This window comes from Lipotes vexillifer, unplaced genomic scaffold (assembly GCF_000442215.2).
Source record: "Lipotes vexillifer unplaced genomic scaffold, Lipotes_vexillifer_v1.1 scaffold628, whole genome shotgun sequence".
In the NCBI taxonomy this organism is placed as follows: Eukaryota; Metazoa; Chordata; class Mammalia; order Artiodactyla; family Lipotidae; genus Lipotes; species Lipotes vexillifer.
In genome coordinates, this window is record NW_006779395.1 from 619,011 (window position 1) to 639,921 (window position 20,911).

The following is a 20,911-nucleotide window of genomic DNA, read 5'->3' on the forward strand; positions in this document are numbered from 1 at the left end:
GGTACCTGTCTCACAAGTTATCCTGAGCTGGCATAACTAATGCGCTAAGTGCAGGCACTGCCACAGAGTGGGGGTCTTCATAAAGAGCGACTGTTATTATATTAAAATTTTTTTTTTACAATTTTCAAAATGCTCTTTTAAAAAACTGAAGAATAGTTGACTTACAATGTTGTGTTAGTTTCTGGTGTATGGCAAAGTGATTCCGTTATACACATAAGTACCTATTCTTTTTCAGATTCTTTTCCCTTGTAGCTTATTACAAAATATTGAGTATAGTTTCCTATTAAATAAAGTTTAGAAGCAGGTGGAAGTTGTCTCTGAAACCTTCCATTTTCATCTGTGACGTTCACGCTCCGAGTGCCCTCCTCGTTCCTTCTCTCAAAACCCTCTACTCCAGGTCTCTCCTCTACTCCAGCTCCTGTGCTGGGAGGCAGCAGTCTCTTTATCTCTTCCCAGGCAAACCTCCCGTCCTGCCAATGACACTTCATCTTGGTAAGAAGGTGGAAAAGGTCCTCCAGTGGTGGACTTTGGCCCATGACGATCACTTTGGTCAGAGTTTTTGATCCTGCATGACTCACAGCCTCAGGGAACATGTTCTGTCTCTTCTGCAGCACTTGGCATGACTGGAAGGATGGACACAAATCCCAGTGTGCAAACTCGAGTGTTCTTAAGGATTTAACTTCCTTTAATTTCTCAGCTTATTTCTATTTCAAACCTCCATTCTGCCTGGTGGCAGAAACTAAGCCAATTTGGAATTCTATTCCCGATCCCTGAGTAATAAGCATCTGTTCATTTATAACACCAAGGCTCTGTGCTTGGGCAGTTGTGGCCATCATTAAGCAATCATTGCTCAAAAAGACTTGCTAAAAAAAAAAAAAAAAAAAAAAAAAAAAAGACTTGCTTCTTCCAAACACATGGGAGGGTTGTACTTTCCTGCACATCTGAAGGTAAGTGTGGTGGTGTGACTTGCTTTGGCAAATGAATCATGAGACCAAGTGCCAGTTCATGCTTCTCCCATCCATTCCTTTTTTTTTTTTTTAATTTTATAAATGTATTCATTTATTTTTGGCTGCATTGGGTCTTCGTTGCTGCACGCAGGCTTTCTCTACTTGCGGCAAGCGGGGGCTACTCTTTGCTGTGGTGCGCGGGCTTCTCATTGCCGCGGCTTCTCTTGCTGTGGAGCACAGGCTCTAGGCACACGGGCTTCAGTAGTTGTGGCACATGGGCTTAGTTGCTCCATAGCATGTGAGACCTTCCCAGACCAGGGCTCAAACCCGTGTCCCCTGCATTGGCAGGTGGATTCTTAACCACTGTGCCACCAGGGAAGTCCTCTCCCATCCTTTCTTTTTTCCTCTGCCCCAGAGACTGGCAACTTTCCAGATAGAGGCTGCTCCACTGGGTCCCAAGGCAAAGACAGGGCTGACTCAGCACAGAGTTTTCAGCTGATCTGCAGTAGAACAGTAGTGTGAGTGAGACATGAGGCTTGGTTGTTTGGGGCACATAGACTTGTTTTTGTTGTAGTTGTTTTTGTCACCTCAGCATATTCCAGTCTACCAGAAGGGTACAGGTGACAGCATCCACCCGAGATGTCCTCGTCCCCACCTTGTCTTCAAGTCATCTCTGTATGACTCATCTCTGTTCCCCACCTCAGGGCCTCCTCAGGTCCAGACCTCTCTCAGTTGTTTCCAATCCCCTCTCAGAGGACAGGGACAAGTTTGTTGTCACAGCACCGCACTGGACCATGGGAAATTCTATGGGGTGTTTAGGTCCATCTGCCCAGACATTCCGTGCCACCCAGAGTCTCATGAGTGACCTGGAGTTCTACCAAAGAAAGGAGCAATCCTCCCCACTATTCCCACTATTCCCACTTCTCCAGGAGGCTTTGGCACACCCTTTTTCCCGAATCCCACTCTCTTCTGGCTTTTCCTGAAGTCCTACTTGCCCTATCCTTGCCCTCAAACCTGGGGGACCTTAATCTGGCCTCAGGTTAGAGGCCTTGTTCCTCGTCATCAGCTGCTTCCCAAATTTATTATGTCTGCATGGTGTTCTTTCCAATCCCAAAGCTGGGCTTTTACAAATTGAAAGCCAGGAATTGCCCCTGTGTGTCTCAGAGTTCTGCCCCAACTGCCTGAACGGAACAAGGACCAAGGAAATGGAGTGAGTGGTGGTGTTGGTAGAGATGCCAACTGATATTTCAAAATATTATTCTGTACATAAGTGATCTGTCCAATTATGAAGCTGAGAATTAAAGGGGGCCTCACTGAAAGGAATCCAGTGTGTGACTATTTTAAGCCACTGTGCAACCTCAATGGCCCCGCCTGTGGATGCCTTTGTATAATTGTTATCCTTGCAAAATTTCTCAGTGCCAAAGCCCAAGGATGGTCCTGGGCATTGTGTCAACCCTATAGACTGGAAGATCCTTGAGGGCCCAGACCCTTCCTTCCAAGTATCCTGCAAATCTCCAGACTTTAGGAAGTTAACGAATACAGGAAGCAGTTAACTAGCAAATGACAATGAGGATATTCTCATCACACTTCAGCTCTCAGCCGCAGGATGTGCCCTGTCTCGTGCCAGCCACTGAGATCCTGAAAAGGGCCTCCCTTTCCCTCCTTGGTGCATTGGGAAAACGCAAGATATAAACATAGATCCCACGGGCTCTTGATAAGAGAAGACACAAAGCATTCAAAAGCCAATACCTGAGTGGGATACAGCTCAAGTAGTGACCTGGGATCACATAAGAGGCCTGGATAGGATGGGTAGGATAAAGCAATTTGTAAAAAGGTGGCGTCCCTAGCTCACATCATTTGCTACCTGCCGACACTTCATTTTTCTCCCAGTCTAGGCAAACCACTATGTTCTTGGTGTTGTAACAAAAAGGAGCAAAGCTACACCACTCCTCGCCTCCTTTAAACCCTTTCATCTGCCCTTGCAAGGGAAAAAACCCTCAGCGCGTGCCTGCAGGTTTAGAGTCGTTCACCCCAGAACCAAGCCCTCAACTCCTCCCGGGAAGGGCGCCAAGGACCCGAGGGCGGGGCGGCGCGGGGGGAGGGATCAGAGGCGGTGTAGGGATATCGGGGGCGGGGCTAGGGGTGGAGCAAGGGTGGTTGGGGCGCCAGGGGAGGGGTTACGGGGGGCGGAGCGTCGGGGCGGGGCCGGAAGACTAGGGGGCCCGGGCGGGGGGGCGGGGCGGCAGGGATCCTGGGGGTAGGTGACGGGGGCGGGCCGGCGGTGGCTGGGTCCGGCCTGGGAGAAGAGTCCGGTCGAAGCCTGGGCCTGCGATCCCCGACTCGGTTTTGCTCGCTGCCCGGAGCGGTCGAAGCGCAGTGGCCCGGCTCGCCCCTGCGCCCCTCGGAGCGCCCAGAGCCCGCGGTCTTTGGCGTCGAGCTCAGCGGCGTCCGACCCCGGCGCGTCTCTGACCGCCATGGCCGTCGCCGCGGGCCTGCGGGCCTTGGGGACGAAGGGGTCGGGCTGGCTCCGGCGCGGCCCGTGGCCTCCGCTCACCGCCCGCTTCTGCAGCGGGGGACCGGCTGGGGTCGGGCGGCCGGAGCCGGGGTCGCGACCCACCAGCACGCGGCAGCGGGACGGCATCAGGTCAGTGGCCCGCGGGCGTGCGGGGCTGCTCCCAGGGAGGGTGGCCGGCGGGACCCGGGAAGAGAGAGGGGCGGAGGAGGCCGGGCCGCTGGCCGCGCCACCTCACACAGAGTACAGCGAGGCCCGGTCAGTGGTCAGCTCCGCCCGCCACTGAGCCCAGTTTATCCATCACAGCGGATCGGTCCGGCGGAGAAGCCCGACGTGGAGGGAATCCGCGGATGCTGCGTTTACTGACGTCCCTTGCCTGGGCCCAGTGGCCTTCGCGACCCCGCAGGACGCACACGGAGGATTTAAGTGGGGCTACGTGGGCGGGCTCCAGCACTGCCTCTAAACCCAGGCCAAGTCGACAGTGCAGTTGGGCTCAGCGTGGGCAGCCTTGTGGGAGGCTCCACCGCTGCTGTACCTTTGAGAAAGCCCTTCAGTAGAGGGTTCTGTGCCTCACAAACTTGACCTGGCTCCGAGGCGAGGTCAGGCATAGCCGAGCTGCTCCTTGGCTGTCATCCAGAAGTGCCCACGTGAGGGCAGGTAAATAAATAGGCTAAAGGAAACAGGGTACTGAGCTCTGCCCTTTGGCTCAACAAGCCTAAAACCCTTTTACAAAAACATACCAGGGCACAAACTTGAAAGTGGACGGTGGCGTGATAAAGGTAGAAGGCCCCAGCCGCATCCAGGCCTCACTCTGACGTTTGCCTGGCCAGGGCAAGAGTGCAGAGGGAGGCCTAGGTAGCATGTCTCAGTATTTAGACCTTACAAATCAAGCTGTGAAATATGTTTTCTTCTCCTTCCCTCACAAGTAGGCCGTCATAAGACCTGGAAGGCTGTGTTTGAATTTACAATCCCCAGGCTCCTAGGAACTCCCCCAAAGCAGGGGAGAGCCTGCAGCTTTGTTCTTTTCTTCCCACCCTGTGCTGCCTGCCTGCCCCACCTCTCAAACCCTCCCTCCTGCTGCTCTGCCAGGGCCTTGGCACACAGGTCTGCAGACACCCTGTGCAGCATGCCCACAACCTGTCTAATCCTTCGCCCCCTACAGACAATTGCTCACAGCCACCCTCTGGGCCTAATGGTGCCCACTGCAGAGCCAGGGAATTCCAGGGTTTCAGGTGACTGGGGCGGGGTGTGGAAGAGGGTGGTGATTTCCAGGTGGGCACATCCCAACTTCTCAGTGGACTCCTTGCTCACCTGGAGGGGCACTGCTAGAAGAGGGCCCGGGCAGAGGCCCTTCTTGCCCATTTTCAAGGGCACTTCTGTTTTTGCAAATCTGGCCCATTTGGCACGGCAGCCAGACAACAGAAGATCTCATTGATTCTCCAGAGTTAAACATGAATCAGAAGGGGGGATGGTGGGAACAATCTATCAAACATGCTGGGAATGGTTTAGTAGCAAGGAAGCCCGGAGGCCAGCGCTAAAGCAGAACTATGTCAGGCACTAAGTGGGTGAGCTGGAGCAACTCACTCAAGTTTCCTTTTTCAAAGCTGCTCCTCTCGGTGACAGTACTGCCGTGTAGTGAGGGCCAGCTCAGAGTTGGGTACTGTGCTCAGCGCTACACACTCCTTATCCCAGCCCTTACTACAGCCCACTAGGTAGATAACGTTATCCCCACTTGACAGGGTTCAGAGAGGTAACAGCCTGTTCGAGCTCACATGGCCAGGAGGTAGGGTTGCCAGGAGTCAGAGAAAGGCCCATCTACCTCCAAACTTGTCCTCACTCTTGCCGTGCCATCTCAGGGTACTTGCCACTTAGGTTTAAAAGAGATGCCAAAAAACTAGACGAGGTTAAAATCCACAGCAGTTGGTGGAACTGGCCGTGAAAAACAGAAATGCTCTTTTTGGTCATGAATTCAGCCAACAGACACATGTTGAGTGTCTCCCGTGTGTGGGAATCTGGCAATGTCTTGCCTTCTGGACCTTCTGGTGTTTTACGCCGGTAGGATGGCCTTCCGACAGCTCACTGTGGCATCTACAGGGACCCTCTCTTGCCCCGTGAATGGAACGTTTACACTTTTTTAAAAAAAATAAATTTATTTATTTTTTGGCTGCATTGGGTCTTTGTTGCTGCGCGCGGGCTTTCTGTAGTTGCGGCGACTGGGGGCTACTCTTCGTTGTGGTGCACGGGCTTCTCGTTGTGGTGGCTTCTCTTTTGTGGAGCATGGGCTGTAGGTGTGCGGGCTTCAGTAGTTGTGGCACTGAAGTTGTGGCTCAGTAGTTGTGGCTCGTGGGCTCAGGAGTTGTGGCTCGCGGGCTCTAGAGCGCAGGCTCAGTAGTTGTGGCACATGGGCTCAGTAGTTGTGGCTCGCGGGCTGTAGAGCACAGGCTCAGTAGTTGTGGTGCACGGGCTTAGTTACTCCGCAGCATGTGGGATCTTCCTGGACCAGGGATCGAACCCGTGTCCCCTGCACTGGCAGGCGGATTCTTAACCACTGCGCCACCAGGGAAGCCCCAGAAAGTTTACACTTTTATCACGTGCCCTGGTGGTGACCTCACTCTTAAAGAGATCCTCTCTCAGGAGGCGTGGTGTTAAAGCTCCAGGTGCAAGACATCCCATGTTCTGAACCAAGGTAGCCACTGGGGGAATTCAGACGTGTGAGATTCTGAGGAGGTATTATCCACCGGGTTTGATATCCTGTGGAATGAGGAACGGAGCCATGGGGCAATCCAGGATGGCTTTCTGAGATAAGCGAAGGGGGAGGGGCTGCTGAGGTCACTGGGGGAAGACGCCCAAGGGGCGCCTCGGTGGAGGAGTCCAGGAAGCAGGCCGGTGAACTTGTGGGTCTGGAGCTCAGAGAGAGGTTTGAAGTGGAGCAAAGACTGGGCGTGGTCAGCACAGAGGTGGTAGCTGATGCCAAGGCCACGGTGAAGTTGCCCGGGAGGCGTGTATGGAACAAGAAGAGGGCAAAAGAGGGGACTCTGAGGGTCGTGGCATTTGGGGCTGAGAAGAAGGCTAGGAGCCCGTAACGGAAGTAGAGAAGGAGCAGCAAGAGACGCACCAGAGAAACAGGGGGGAGGAGCGCGTTTCCAGAAGGCGAGCAGGACCACGGCGGCCACTGGGTTTGGTTCCGGCAGTCGGGAGAGTCTTGGCAGCAACAGCTTCAGTGGAGCTGCAGGCACAGAAGCCCGGTGACCCTGGGATGAAGAGTGAACTCGCAGTTCAGAGCACTCTGACAGCACTTGGGCCAAAGGATTAATGGGACACACGACAAATCAAGGGCATTTGAGGGCTGGCATCGTTTTACACAATTTTGCCTTAGGCCTTAGAATTTAAGCATATGTCACCGATGGGATGGCAGCTTTTTAGGTTTGTTGGAGCGAGCACACTCATTATTTTATTGGAAGGCTTATCAGCAGTCTCTCTCCACCACCCCCACAATATGGTTTCTGGGGCTATAAGCATATCAGCTACCAGTCACTTTTGTACTTGGGAGAGAACATGTTTATGAGAAACCAAACAACGGCTATCACAGCCATCTGAAGATGGCAGCAAAACTGAAGTGGCATTCCAAAGAAAATGGTTCTTCTTAATAACGCAGTGAAATAAATTCAATCATCAAAGTGGTTTCCCAGGAAACAATGGCACAGAGGCTATTTATTGAGTATCCAAGTTGACACACAGCAGTGGAAATATCAGATTCAAAAAAGAATGAGGGGTCTTCCCTGGTGGCGCAGTGGTTGAGAGTCCGCCTGCCGATGCAGGGGACACGGGTTCGTGCCCCGGTCCGGGAAGATCCCACATGCTGCGGAGTAACTAAGTGCGTGCGCCACAACTACTGAGCCTGTGCCCTAGAGCCCACGAGCCACAACTACTAAGCACATGTGCCACAACTACTGAAGCCCGTGCGCCTAGAGCCCGTGCTCTGCAATGAGAAGCCACCGCAGCGAGAAGCCCACACACTGCAATGAAGAGTAGCCCCCGCTCGCCTCAACTCGAGAAAGCCCGCGCGCAGCAATGAAGACCCAACACAGTCAAAATTAAATAAATTTATATTAAATAAAAAACACTTATTAAAAAAAAAAGAATGAGGAAGGCAGAAAACGTGGGCGGAGATGGATGAGAAACAGAAAATATATAACAATCATCTGGTGTCTGGCCCGTTGCCCATTCCGTATAAGAGCAAAAAGAAGACATTTCTATGTTTAGGCAGTAAGATGAAAATCCAGGTTATTATCACCAGCACGTGGGGTACTTCAAAACAGCAAGCAGGCCTTTGAACACCAGCTTTTGGGGGATGATGTCCCGGAGGCCCTCTTGCTGTGCAGTTCTTCATGTATCACCCCATTCTCAAATGGGAATGATTTTGCTGAATTACAGGATGTCACTATAGAGGAGGTGAGACAGTGCTGTCAGATACGCATATTGGCATCTGTACCTCAGCTGCCTCTTCCATGGGGTGGGTGGGAGGAGATCTGGGGCCATATTTTCTCTCCGGACCCTGCCGCTGCCTTACAGACCTCGCAGCCACTCAGTCTGGGCGGTGATGATTTTGGACCTGCTGCGTCTTGCCCTTTCTGTGGAGGTGGCAGTAATGGTTCTGAGAGCAAACTTGGAGAAAAAGGGAAACAACTCAAGGGAAGAGAGAGAGCCCCACGGTGCATCTCAGGTGGTCTCCTTGTCTTGACTTGGCTGTCACTCCCGAGAGTTGACAAACCCTCTCAATGGCCTCTGAGCGCCCACAGCTCTCTTTTCTGGGGTTTTAAAAATAGCTCCCAAATTAGAAAGGAATTGCAAGGGGTCCTTTCTTGTTTTGACTGGCACATGACCTGGTAATTATAAATTGTTCTTCGCAGGAGCATTGTCTTGAGCGATCCAAAGAAGAAATGCACTGTCACTGGCGACCCTGAGATCTCTCCAAAATGACATTCTTCACGAAGCCAAAAGCCAAGATCTGAAGGTCATTATTATTTCAGGTATTGATCAGATGTCCATCCTCAGTGTTCTGCAGAGCCCAGAAGAGGTGTCTCAAAATTCTTTGGTTAACTAGGGCATTCCCTCATTTAATGGGAGAATTGTTTGGAAGCTCCTAAACTTGTGCGTGGTGGGAACCTTGGTGCTGACACTACGGACTGTGGAAATTATGGCAAAGATTACTGTGCAGTGAAAATATGTCTTTTCCTTTCTGTTGGATACTAAACATTGCCACTCGTGGCTATGCTGGTCTTCCCATCAAAAGCAGAGCACTGATTTCCTCGTGGACCTTATATGATGGGTTTAATCGCCAGTCCTTTTGGTAGACTGCCTAGTCGGCTAGGACCAGGCTGCTAGGACACTCGATCGGTTTGTCTTTCAGTTCTTACCAGGCTCCCAACTGAGATGAGCAGTCTTCTTCAACGGTGCCAGAAAGGGTGCCATATTTTGCCCAATTCTTTCCTTGCTCTTTTTCCAGTAAGAATTTTTACCAAATTATCTGGTGATGATGGCAGTGGTATAAATAATAGCAATGTCAGGATTTTTAAAGCATCCACAGACAAGTAATATGGATGATGCTCTGTGATACTTTTTTTTAAAAAAATTAAGGATCAGGGCTTCCCTGGTGGCGCAGTGGTTGAGAGTCCGCCTGCCGATGCAGGGGACACAGGTTCGTGCCCCGGTCCTGGAGGATCCCACGTGCCGCGGGGCGGCTGGGCCCGTGAGCCACGGCCGCTGAGCCTGCGTGTCCGGAGGCTGTGCTCCGAGGCGGGAGAGGCCACAACAGTGAGAGGCCCGCGTACCACCAAAAAAAAAAAAAAAAAATTAAGGATCAGTGTTTCTGGAGAATGTGACCTTCTTATCAGTGGTTGAATATACATTTTCAACTGTTTTATGTGGTGAAGAGAAAAGAAATAGAGCTGTTTGAGGTCAGCAGTCAGGGGCGTAACCCGGACGCAGCGAAGGCAGCTCACGTCCAGACGGCACCATTTCCTCCCTTGCTGCCTGTCAGAACCGCCAGGACAAGAGGAAATATGAAGTGTTACCGGCTTATCAGTGGAATTATGTTTTGTTGTTGTGGTTAATGACAACAATGACAATAAATCCACCTACTCAGGTCCCTTGTTTATAAAATAAAGGGATTCTCTTCACACTTTGACCTTCCTGACTCCTGCCCTAGGGGTGGCCCGTTGTCTACAGGCTAAATGACAGGGGCGCTGCTGAAGGCCTGGTGGATTTATGTGGCCCTGGGTCAGTCGGTATACTCAGGCCAGACCACGTCCCAAAACAAAATTGTGGGACCAAAGGGACGACTCTGAAGAGAGTACCGTCGCCTTGGTCCCTGAGCCTGCTCCTTTCTGTAATTGTGTGTTTTCATTGGTTTCCACCAGGGACCTTTTAGAAAACAGATGCCTCACCCTGCACTGTCATCATAAAATACTGGCTGTAGCTTTTCAGGCTAACTGGAATTATTCTTATCAAAATCAGGCCATTAACTTTCTCTAAGTGTCCACAGCATCGATACGATCGCTCCCTGAAGTTATTTATAGCCCCAGCTCTGGCTATTTACATCTCCGTCTTTTCTTTGCTCAACTGGAATCACTGCAGCTGAGGGGCCTGTATTTTCTTCTGGGCATGATTGAAAGGAACTGACGAATGAGCATAGCCCAGATTATCACGCTGAAGTGTTCCGAACCTGTTCTGAGGTAAGCCAGGGTGACAGTTGACATTGCAAGCCTGAGAGTGATAACAGTATTAAATATTGAATTAGGCTTCTAGTTTACAGATAAGGTCTTAAGCTATGAGACGTCACCACTGCAGAACTACTGAAACCTCTATGGTCATTGGCGAACCCTTCATCCAAGCAACTATTTGGTGTAGACTTTTCAGAAGTGACCGTGGTTGGCTTTTGATCTTGCCATAGGCCAAAGAAACGAAAACACATGCTGCGACTCAGAGTTGCCATCTCTGCCTTAAGGGGGTATGTCTTGGTATCCATGTCTTAAGTAAGAGGTAAAGGGTAGAAATGTACATCTTTAGAGAGGAAGAACCTAAGATTATTAAAAGTTTTAAAATTTTAAACTAAAACAACTCTGTTAATGGCAAAGAGAGCATTCATAACAATAATGATTATTATTTTTTTATTTTTATTTTTTTTGTGGTACGCGGGCCTCTCACTGTTGTGGCCTCTCCCGTTGCGGAGCACAGGCTCCGGACGCGCAGGCTCAGCGGCCATGGCTCATGGGCCCAGCTGCTCCACGGCATGTGGGATCTTCCCAGACCGGGAGACGAACCCGTGTCCCCTGCATCGGCAGGCGGACTCTCAACCGCTGCACCACCAGGGAAGCCCTTAACAATAATGATTTTCAAAATTACTTTCAAACCCTTCTTTCAACTAACCTTTATAATCACTGCCTCCAAGTAGGAAAATTACCTTCTTCATTTTCCCCTCCGTCTTCTGTCTCTTTAACCACATTAAGGAGGGAAATTGACAACAGATGCAGGGGAGGAAGGACAAAAGTTGGGGGTGACTTACAAATGCATCAAATCAACCCAGATAACCAAAAATATAGAATCCAACTTTAAGTAACATATTGTTCATTTAATGAGCATCTATTGAGCACCTGCTATATGCATACTTGCAAGATACTGAGGGAAACAGAAGGAAAAAAGAGTTTCCAGCCGACCTGAAACTGGAAACCTAGTTGAGAAGGAAGACGTATAAAGCAGTTTCATAACCTAACCCTAAGATTACTTCACCTAATTTCTCCCTCGTACATTGACTTAATCATTCATCTCTTTGGTTATCAATGTTATTAATGATTCAAAAAATATTTAGCGATACCTTCAATGTACCTTCAATGTAGACCAGACAAAAATGAGCATCAGAGAGGGGAAGGGGAAGGTGATTGGGATACATCCTCGTTTTCCCTGCCCTTCCAGAAACCCCTTAGGAGATCACATTATAGTTTCTCATTTCGTGGAGGGACAAACCAGAAAAGTGATTGACTTGACTTCATGGAGATGGAAGCAAGTCAGAGCCAAGACTTCAGTCTTTTGTTTCACATTAATGATGATTATGGGACATTCCGCTGTGTGTTTGCCAGGACTTGGTGCTTTAAAAGTTATTTTTCTACTAATACCTGGTATGTTTGGTCGAAAATAGAAAATCATCATAGAGAACCAGTGGAGCCCTTCCGTCCTCCCTAAAGAGCCTGTTTCGGTCACTTTTCTGTGGTATCTTCATGAACTGAGATCTAAACAGAAAAGGGCCACAGGGGAGCTGAGATTCTTCCCCGGACAAAGGCCAGATTTTCTGGAAGCTTCCACCCCACGGATGCCTCCAACTCACTGAAAAAAGACGCATACAGGACCTCACCCCGATGTAGTAAAATAGGAGCTGAAAGTACACGGACTTCTTTAATACTTTTTCGAAGAAAATCACATTGCCCTGGATAAATCCGAACACCGCGAACTGGTGTGAGATTTCAGTTTGCAAGTGTAATCAGCAGGCAGACTGGAACAGAATGAGCTAGGTATTTCCCCGTTCAGTTTATGCATGAGAACAGGTGACGGTAGAAAGGAAGAAATATCTGGATTGTCTCCGCATCTAAGTTCTGTAGCAGATTTGTCACAGACCACAAGTGCCGCATGATGGTTAGTTATTTACAAATCAGAAATGGGGCAAATTGAAAATGAGAAGAAACACCTGGTCAGGGAAGAGCGAACGTCACCTCCCTCGGGCAGATGTGGGGGGCTTTCGCTGGAGGCCTATCCTGGTCTCTTCTTTCGTCCCGTTCAAGTTTGAAGGTGGAAACCCTGGTCCAGGAAGAGTCTTCCCTCCTCCTCACACCCACCACTGACATGACAAAGGGACAGGGCCACTTGCTTTGGGAACGAGCGTAGAACCCTCCGTGATGCTGTTCGGTGAGGCTGGGGCAGAGTTAAATTTATGTCCCATTTTGGAGTAGGCAGGACCAAAACAAGTACTGAATTCAGGAGGCAAAATAGGAGGACTAATCATTCTTGACAATCAAGGGATTGGTTACCCAGCTGGTGTATTAGCTAGGTTCCCTCTGTCTTTCCTGAATTGCTCTCTAACTTTATTTAAAATATTTTTTTAATTATAAAAGTAATAGATACTTCTTATAGAAAATTTGGAAAATCTAGAAGAACAAAAGGAAGAAAAATAAATTACTGATACTACCCATGAACATACCACACAGAGAACTGTAATTAATATTTTGCTGTATTTCTTTTTCATCCTTTCCCATGTGTACCCATTTGTTTGAATGATCATACATGGGTGTGATTATACAGTATAATTATATAATATCATCATAGCATTGAATGCTTACTATGTGCCAGGTGATACTTTGAGAACTTTAGACATGTTAATTTACATAATCTTCCTGTTCTGTAAGGTTGTTACTATAATTATACCCATTTTACAGATGTGAAGACTGAGGGATAGGCAGAAAGTAAGTGATAGCCGGGGTGTCAGCCCCCAGCAGCCTCACTGCAGACCACCATGCTGATATTTCTCTCAGAATATTTCATTGTAATACGAATGTAGCATTCCATTGCATTGGAATATATTTTAGTTTATATAGCCATTTACTTATTTTTGTATATTTATATTACTTATAGTTTTTACTATTATAAAATAATGATTTGGTGAACATCTTGGTCCAGACAGCTTTTTGCCCTATTTCAGATTATTTCTTAGAATGCCTAGATCGAGGGTAGGATATTTTTAATGTTGGTGATCTACTGGATTGCCTAAGTATTTCCCACCAGCTTGTGTGGAATCTCAGCCCTTCCTAGAAGACAGGCAGGAGACAGACTGTGCCACCCAAGTCACAGCCAACTGACTCTTCATACCTTCAGTTGATCAGGTGACGGATGACACTCAGAGCTGAAATAGTCTTTTCTGTCTCTGCAGTCAGACCTTAGACGCTCTTGTGCAGCCTGCTTGCTACTGTATCCACTGAGAAGCAGCGCTGCCCCTCACCTTCCCCATCCTCACGTATGTGCACGAACAACCTATACCCACCAGCAGTTTGGGGTGCTGGTACATAATATGTGCATTCCTCTGGAGGAGGGTCATTAGCATTTACCAGATTCTCAAAAGGCGAACCCCCAAAGTCAGGAATATGATATCATATCCCTAAATATATAATTGGTCATTTTATAATAAAGCTGTCAAGTATCAAATGTTCATGAACACAAAAGGTAAGTTCCTTAGGCAAACCCTTGGAATCTGTGAAGGTCGTTTTCCTTGGAGCGGCTGCGTGGGAAGCAAGGCCAGGTCCCCGCCTCCCTTCCCTCCTGCCGGGGTCGAAGGGCAAACATTTATACACTGAAGTCACCATAGTAACACAATCTGTTTAGAGTGTCATGGGAAAAAAATGGAGAAATTAGCCAAGTTATTTCATAAGCTCAAAACTAAGTTAAAGTTCTGGAGATTTTGGGGGGGAGGGGTCTCACCTGAGCCAGTTTCCAGCTCCCCTCTCTGTGCCAATGCATTTTGGAATTTTGTTTATTTTATTTTATTTTATTTTATTTTATTTATTTATTTATTTATTTATTTTGCGGTACGCGGGCCTCTCACTGTTGTGGCCTCTTCCGTTGCGGAGCACAGGCTCCGGACGCGCAGGCTCAGCGGCCATGGCTCACGGGCCCAGCCGCTCCGTGGCATGTGGGATCCTCCTGGACCAGGGCACGAACCCGTGTCCCCTGCATCGGCAGGTGGACTCTCAACCACTGCGCCACCAGGGAAGCCCTGGAATTTTGTTTATTTTGATGACAGCGGGGTGTTCCCCACCATCTTAATAGAATTGAGAGAGTATCATGGTGGTAATTGGAGAAGTAATTACTAAGGAAATTACCTCCCAGGCCCTTTCCCACCTGTTTCAGACTTTGAACACAAGAGCTCCATGCAGGCACCTTTGGGACAGAACTGCTTGTTCCCCAGAGGTCAAAGCCCTCTTCTGCAGCGGGGTTGCTAGGGGAGCGGTTGAGGGGACAGCGTCCTCACAGAAATCATGCTTAGGGACAGACCAGGGGCCTGGAGTCAGACAGAGGTGGCTCAGACCCCATAGCCCCCCTCGCAGATCTGGTGGCCTTAGGGGGTTACTTCCCCCATGAGCCTTAGTGTCCTGGTTCCTTCCTCCTGGATCTCAGGAAGACCAAATCACACATTCTGGCTCACCGTCGATATTTAATGAAAGTTATTCTCTTTGTGACTTCCCCTACCCTTTTTGTCATAGAATCTGATAGACTGATAGCATATGAAGAGGGCTCTGAAAACAGTAAAGTCACATAAAATCCTAAGTGTTACTGTCGCACCTCACTCTTGGATGGAAGCGAAGCAGGTGTGTTTGCTCTTCAGGTCATGATGCTGATCCAGACCCACCCGGTCCCCATCATCGCCATGGTGAACGGCCTGGCCACTGCCGCTGGGTGTCAGCTGGTTGCCAGCTGTGACATTGTTGTGGCGAGTGACAAGTCCTCCTTTACCACGCTGGGCGTGAACATCGGGCTCTTCTGCTCCACCCCCGGGGTGGCCTTGGGGAGAGCGGGGAGGCCTTGGGGAGAGAAAGTTAACTGAACTCCCTGAACCCCCTTGCTAACTGTGATCCTCCAGTGCCTGTGAGGGTGAGTTCCGGAACTTGCTTGTTGAAAGTACCATTTGATTCAGGACATTCTGCCCAAAGCAGAGCTGGCTGAATGTACTAATGTCTCGTGTTGGGAGGTTATCCCAGTGGCTGTCAGTTTGTAAATCACTGCTTTTCATTCTTGCCTACCCCTCAATACAGCTGGTTAGGTTTTTAGATATGCTTTGTTTTCATAAAGGTGAACATGTTTTGCACTCTTATTTGAAATGCAATTCAGACACAGTTTTGTTGCACGGAAAGGTTGCCCATGAGCTATAATAGCATGGTGACATATGCCAGTATAAGAGGCTAGGACATTCTGTCGCTGGCTTCCTGTTTGCCAGCAATCTGTCTCATTCCAGAACGGACTGAAAGTAGCTGATACACTGAGTGTGTCAGGTTTGCAGTGGTTGCAGGAATGTCCTGTACATGGTGTGTCGAATCTGCCCCAGAAGGAGCTGCCCTGCCAGAGTTGTTCTGTTATTGCTAACCCGAGTGAAGTCCACTTTCTTCACAAAGCTTTCCTCCTTCCTATAACGTCATAAAGAATGTTTACTGAACAGCTCTTAAGTAGAAACTGGTGGTTTCCTTGTTCTAGAAAAATACATCCTTATTCTCAACTGGAAATCTGTTTTTAAAGGGGGTGCCAGAGTTGTAGCAAGTAGGGAATCTAAATTGCTTTCTAGAATATATTAACCATTTTAGCATCAACTAGGAAAATTAGCAGTTGCTCATATGCCGGAGGCACAAAAGAAATGAGCCCCAAGGGAAATCAAGCCACAGGACGGAGAGGTTCAGGGAAGCACACCTGCCTTTCATGCACCTCATTAGCTTTTACAGAAATGTGTGCTTGTGAGAAAATTCTGGTGACAGGTACGTACAAACACATACACTTATGAAAACGAGCTGGACATGGGCTCCACATTGGAAAAAGTGACCCTCAGAACACAACAGCTTGCTCCAGTGTCCTCAGACTCAGGGGGGTGTCTGGATCCCACCAGGATACACATTTACCTTAAATGTTATATATTAATTCAATAAATACTTCTTAAGTCCCTGCTTGGTGCCAGCACATTAAATTAAAATGCATCACAAAGTTATCGTCAGAGCTTATGAACGAAGTATCTTATAATTGTGCAAATCAAATCTCCAGGCCTTTTGCACATTAAAGGTGGTTGCTTGGCCAACCTGCTGCTGTTCAGCTTTGACACCTAACATTCTGGAAGGTTCCATGTTAAAGCATTTGAAAACTTTAAATCAGCCCTACTTTCCAGATAAGAATCTATTCTTTCTCAAAACAAACTTTAGGACTTCCCTCGTGGCACAGTGGTTAAGAATCTGCCTGCCAATGCAGGGGAGTGCATTCAAGCCCTGGTCAAGGAAGATCCCACATGCCACGGAGCAACTAAGCCCGTGCGCCATAACTACTGAGCCTGCGCTCTAGAGCCCGTGCTCCGCAACAAGAAGCCGCCATAAAGAGAAGCCCGAGCACCACAACGAAGAGTAGTCCCCGCTCGCCTCAACTAGAGAAAGCCCGCGCGCAGCAACGAAGACCCAACACAGACAAAAATTTAAAATTCTCATTAAAAAAAATCTTCAAAACAAACTTTAAAAATCAAGGCTTATACTTGAGTCCCAGAAACTTACAAATTGATTATATGTGTCAAATTTTAAATTCGTTTTTGAGAAGAAAGAAGGAAAAAAAAATTTGTCAAAGACAGGCCTTAAATTCCCAGGAAGCCCAGTTCTCAGAACCATGTTGCATAAATTTCACCTGCGTGCCCCCTCCCACCCGCCCCAGGAGGAAAACTAGGGATTCACAAAAATCTAAAACCAACCAAAACACACCTGCCTGTCGTCAGTGCTTGTCTGCACCCACAGGGGCGCATCCGTACACGGGCCGCCACCTGCGTGGGTGACAGGCCAGCGTTCCCGTGCACACTGCCGGGAAGCAAAAACAAGCGGGTGCCGGGAAGCTCCGCCCCTTTCAACACGGCTGAGGCGGCAGGTGTGGGTCGCCAGTGCCCTCTGCTGGTCACCCTAGGGAACTGCCCAGCGTGCGGAGGACGCTGCCCTTTGTCCGGCAGAAACAGTGGCGAGGAGCCCTCGGGTTCCAGCCAGACTGAGCCTGGGCGTGAATCATTTACCACGTGTGCAAAGTGTCCCCCTCCCCCGGCTTGAGTTAAATATGCATCTTCGCTGCACGTATAGACGACCTGCCTGGTGCAGCTGCTCCCTCCCTCAGTCAGAGCTGGTCTCGCCCAGCCCCTAAAGCAGTGGGTACCACGGGCAGGGGGAGCACGTGAAAGACCAGAGCCCCGGCTTCCCAAACCAGTCAGGTCCCCGCGGGAACACCTGCTTCCCCCAGTTTACCCACAGTAACTCTGTGCATCTGCGGGATCTGAATTCCTAATTGATTAGATCAGAGTAGAACTTGCAAGATGGAGAGGATGTTAAGTGAAAGCCTTGCAACCCAGCCCGCGTGCAGATCACCAGAGAGCCTGGGAACCGGGGGTCTCAGGGCCCCCCCAGACCCACCGCGTCAGAATCTGCATGTTAACGGTGACGCTGTGGCCACCACAGGCGTATGTTCAACAGCCCACCTCACGGGAGGGCTGGGGTCTCGGTGACTCACCGGAAGTCTCCCGGCTGAGGAAGTTAACCCATGATCCCCTGTCAGGCCCTTCGCTTCCGGTCCTGCCGAATCGCAGCCCTAACGGCGAAGCACCACCAGCTCGTTCTTCTGCACGTGCCTTGAGGAACCCCAGAGACCCCTCTGCTTTAAATAATCAGGGGCCTTGATACCTAAAGCCAACATTGGAGATCCATACAAATTTACAGGAGGAAGAAGCCTGTTAATAACAGGCACTGCATTTACTAGGGGCCTCCTGGGTGCCCTGCACTGTAGTATAAGTTTTACACAGCTTTCTCCAATCTTCACAATTCTGCAGGAGAATGGGAATCTTTACTCCCATTTTTTCAGATGAGGAAACAGGCTCAGAGGGTTAAAGTGCCCCCTTAAGTTTGTGTGGTTGGTAAGTGGGATTGGAACTTGGGGACATCAGACACCAGGGGTCAGCCTTGAAGGTCAGCCTTGGCTTCAAGTGCTTTTTGTTGCTTTTAATACAGATACTCTGGGAAGAGGAAGTATAAAATCACCACCTTGTTAGGGGGACCCTAACAAGAGTTGATTACAGAAAAGGGTGAGAGGAGGTATTTTCTTCTCTCATCTGAAGTTTCAGGGGAAACAGTAAGTAAACATTGTGCTAATTCGCCACAAAATAGGCTTTCTTTTTCTCAGGGAATGCCACTCTATTATCTAATCCGTGTGGGTACAACCCCTATAAATCAGTGTGGTGCTAAATATCGTTACCCCACCAGGCAGATAAGGACACTGATGCCAGAGAGGGCCATGGACTAGGTGGGACCAGGCAGGAAGCTGAAGGCAGGCCAGGAACATGAGTGCCCGGGACAGGGGGGGACTCTCGTGTTCTCTTGCTCCTTCCCCAGATCGGACCCCCTGGCCTCTGCCCTTCACTGGGACTCGCTGGGAGTCTTCAGAGGCGTCTTACTTAGCAGCCCTCAATCAGCAGGACCGGTTTTTAGCTCCACATTCAAACAGGCACTTCAGACACGCTTTGCAGTGACAATGCTGTTCCTCTTCAACTATGAGATAGTCTCTGTAGCTCCTGCTGCCTCCAACATGTTATCATGAAATTTCCAAAATTGGACAACATTGGGATTTAGTCCTCTCCCCTAACTGCAGAGGAGAAAATGGGACCAACATTGCCTTGTCCCTGGTGGCCAGTCCAGTCCACTGTGTGCTCCATCTGTACCTATGATGGCATCTGTACCCGCCTTCTGGCCTCTCCTCTTCCACCAAAGCCCAATCCCTCTGTGATACGATCTAGTCTCATGATTCAAAAAACCACCTTAATCGGTGGTTCTAATCTGGGAGCGGTATTGGCGCCAGGGGCCGTTTGGCAGTGCCTTAATAGTCACAAGTTGGGACAGGGGTACTGCTGCCCAGTAGATAGAGGCCAGGGATGCCACAAACATCCTACAATGCCCAAGACAGCCCCACACGACAAAAAAATTATCTGGTCCCAAACATACAATAGCCCTGAGGTTGAAAACCCATGACCTAAGTGCTGATGATACCACAAGCTAGTCCAATGATCTATAACAAACCACCCTCAACTCAGTGGCTCCAAACAATAGTAATTTGTTTAGCTCGTGAATCTGCAACTTGGACAGGGCTCAGAGAGGAAGGCTTATCTCTGCACCACAATGTCCGTGGCCTCAGCTGGGAAGATTTGAAAGGGGAGCATGACATTTGGGGGCAGTGGTCTGAGGGCCCACCCGCTCCCACATCTGGCTGTTGAGGCTGCCTCTCAGCTGAGACCTTGGCTGGGCTGGTCAGGGGCACACACAGCACAGCCTCAGTGTGGCTCGGGCTTCCTCACGGAGTGGCAGCTGGGCTCCAAGGCTGAACAGCCGGAGAGAAAGACCAGTGGAAGCCGTGTCACCTTCTGACCTGGCCTCTGCAGGACTGTGGCATCACCTCTCCTGTACTGTTTGCCTCCATCCATCCACTCCTTAAATCACTCACCAATAAATATCCTGGAGGCTGCCTACTATGTGCAAGGTACTCTTCTCGTGTTGGCGATACAGAAATAAACAGAAGAGTAAAAAAAAAAAAAAAAAGTCTCTGACCTAGTGAAGTTTATGTGCCAACAAAGGAGATAATACAATAAACAAAATGAATGTGTAAAATATATAGTAAATGGTGAAAGTGCAAAGGAAGACAATGCAGCCAGAAGGGGGGATGGTGCTGGGGTGTGAGCTGTGATTTCAATAGAGTGGTGACACATGACCTGAAGGAGATGAGGAGGGTCCTGTGTGCTCATGGATCCTGTCCCTGGGAGGAGTCTGGGGATGGAAGACCTCAGGGGTGATGGGGACATGGTGTTTGAGGAGCAGGTAACTGGGCCAAGTGTCATGGTACAAACAGTCTCTGCAGAGTGAAGCGGGGCGGGTGGGGCCTGGGCGGCGCTGGGTCGCAGGATGGCCAGTGCCTAAGTAATGGCCCCTGTCCCCTCCCACAGGTAGCCTTGGAGGTGTTCTTCACCGGGGAGCCCGTTTCTGCATGGGAGGCCCTGCTCCACAGGCTGCTGAGCAGGGTGGTGCCGGAGGACGAGACCACGTGGATGGCGAGGAAGGTGGCCTCGCCAGGCCGGCCCGTGCTGTCGCTGGGCAAAGCCGCCCTCTACGGGCAGCTGGCTCGGGACCTCAGGACTGCCTGCCACCTCACCTCCCAGACCATGGTGGACAGCCTGGGCCTGCCGGATGGCCAGGAGGGGGGTCAAGGCCTTCCTCCAGAAGAGGAAGCCCGTCTGGTCACACTGAGCGGCCTCATCAGAGGAACCAGGGGTCGTGAGCCCAGTGGGCAGCGCTCAGGGTTCCCCCTCACCGGCCCCACCCGTGACCTTCCAACCCCCAGGCACCACCGCTGCCTCGTGACTGTAGCAGAGCCAGCCTGCTTTTCCGGCATCAGTCACGTCTCAGTGCACGGTGTCTGGGTTACGAGTCAGCGCTCCCTCGGGAAGGGGTGACCTGGAGAGTCGGGTGCTAACTTGAGTGGAAGGGCTGTGAGCACACAAGAAAGCCCATGTGTGACGCTCCTTCCCAGGACCTTAGATGAGGGGATGCCCCCCCCCCAGGGGAGAAGGTGAAGATAAAACTGAGGTGAGAAGGAAGGATTT

General features: G+C 49.8%; 1 protein-coding gene across 1 annotated transcript; it reads left to right on the plus strand.

Annotated features, from left to right (window-relative positions):
- Positions 1-3,421: 3,421 nt before the first annotated feature.
- ECHDC3 (enoyl-CoA hydratase domain containing 3) lies at positions 3,422-20,555 on the plus strand. The gene is given in 7 exon segments (XM_007452573.1): positions 3,422-3,591; positions 8,370-8,390; positions 8,392-8,489; positions 10,096-10,193; positions 14,882-15,091; positions 20,255-20,506; positions 20,508-20,555. Coding segments are annotated over 7 exon segments (897 nt in total).
- The last annotated feature ends 356 nt before the right edge of the window (positions 20,556-20,911 follow it).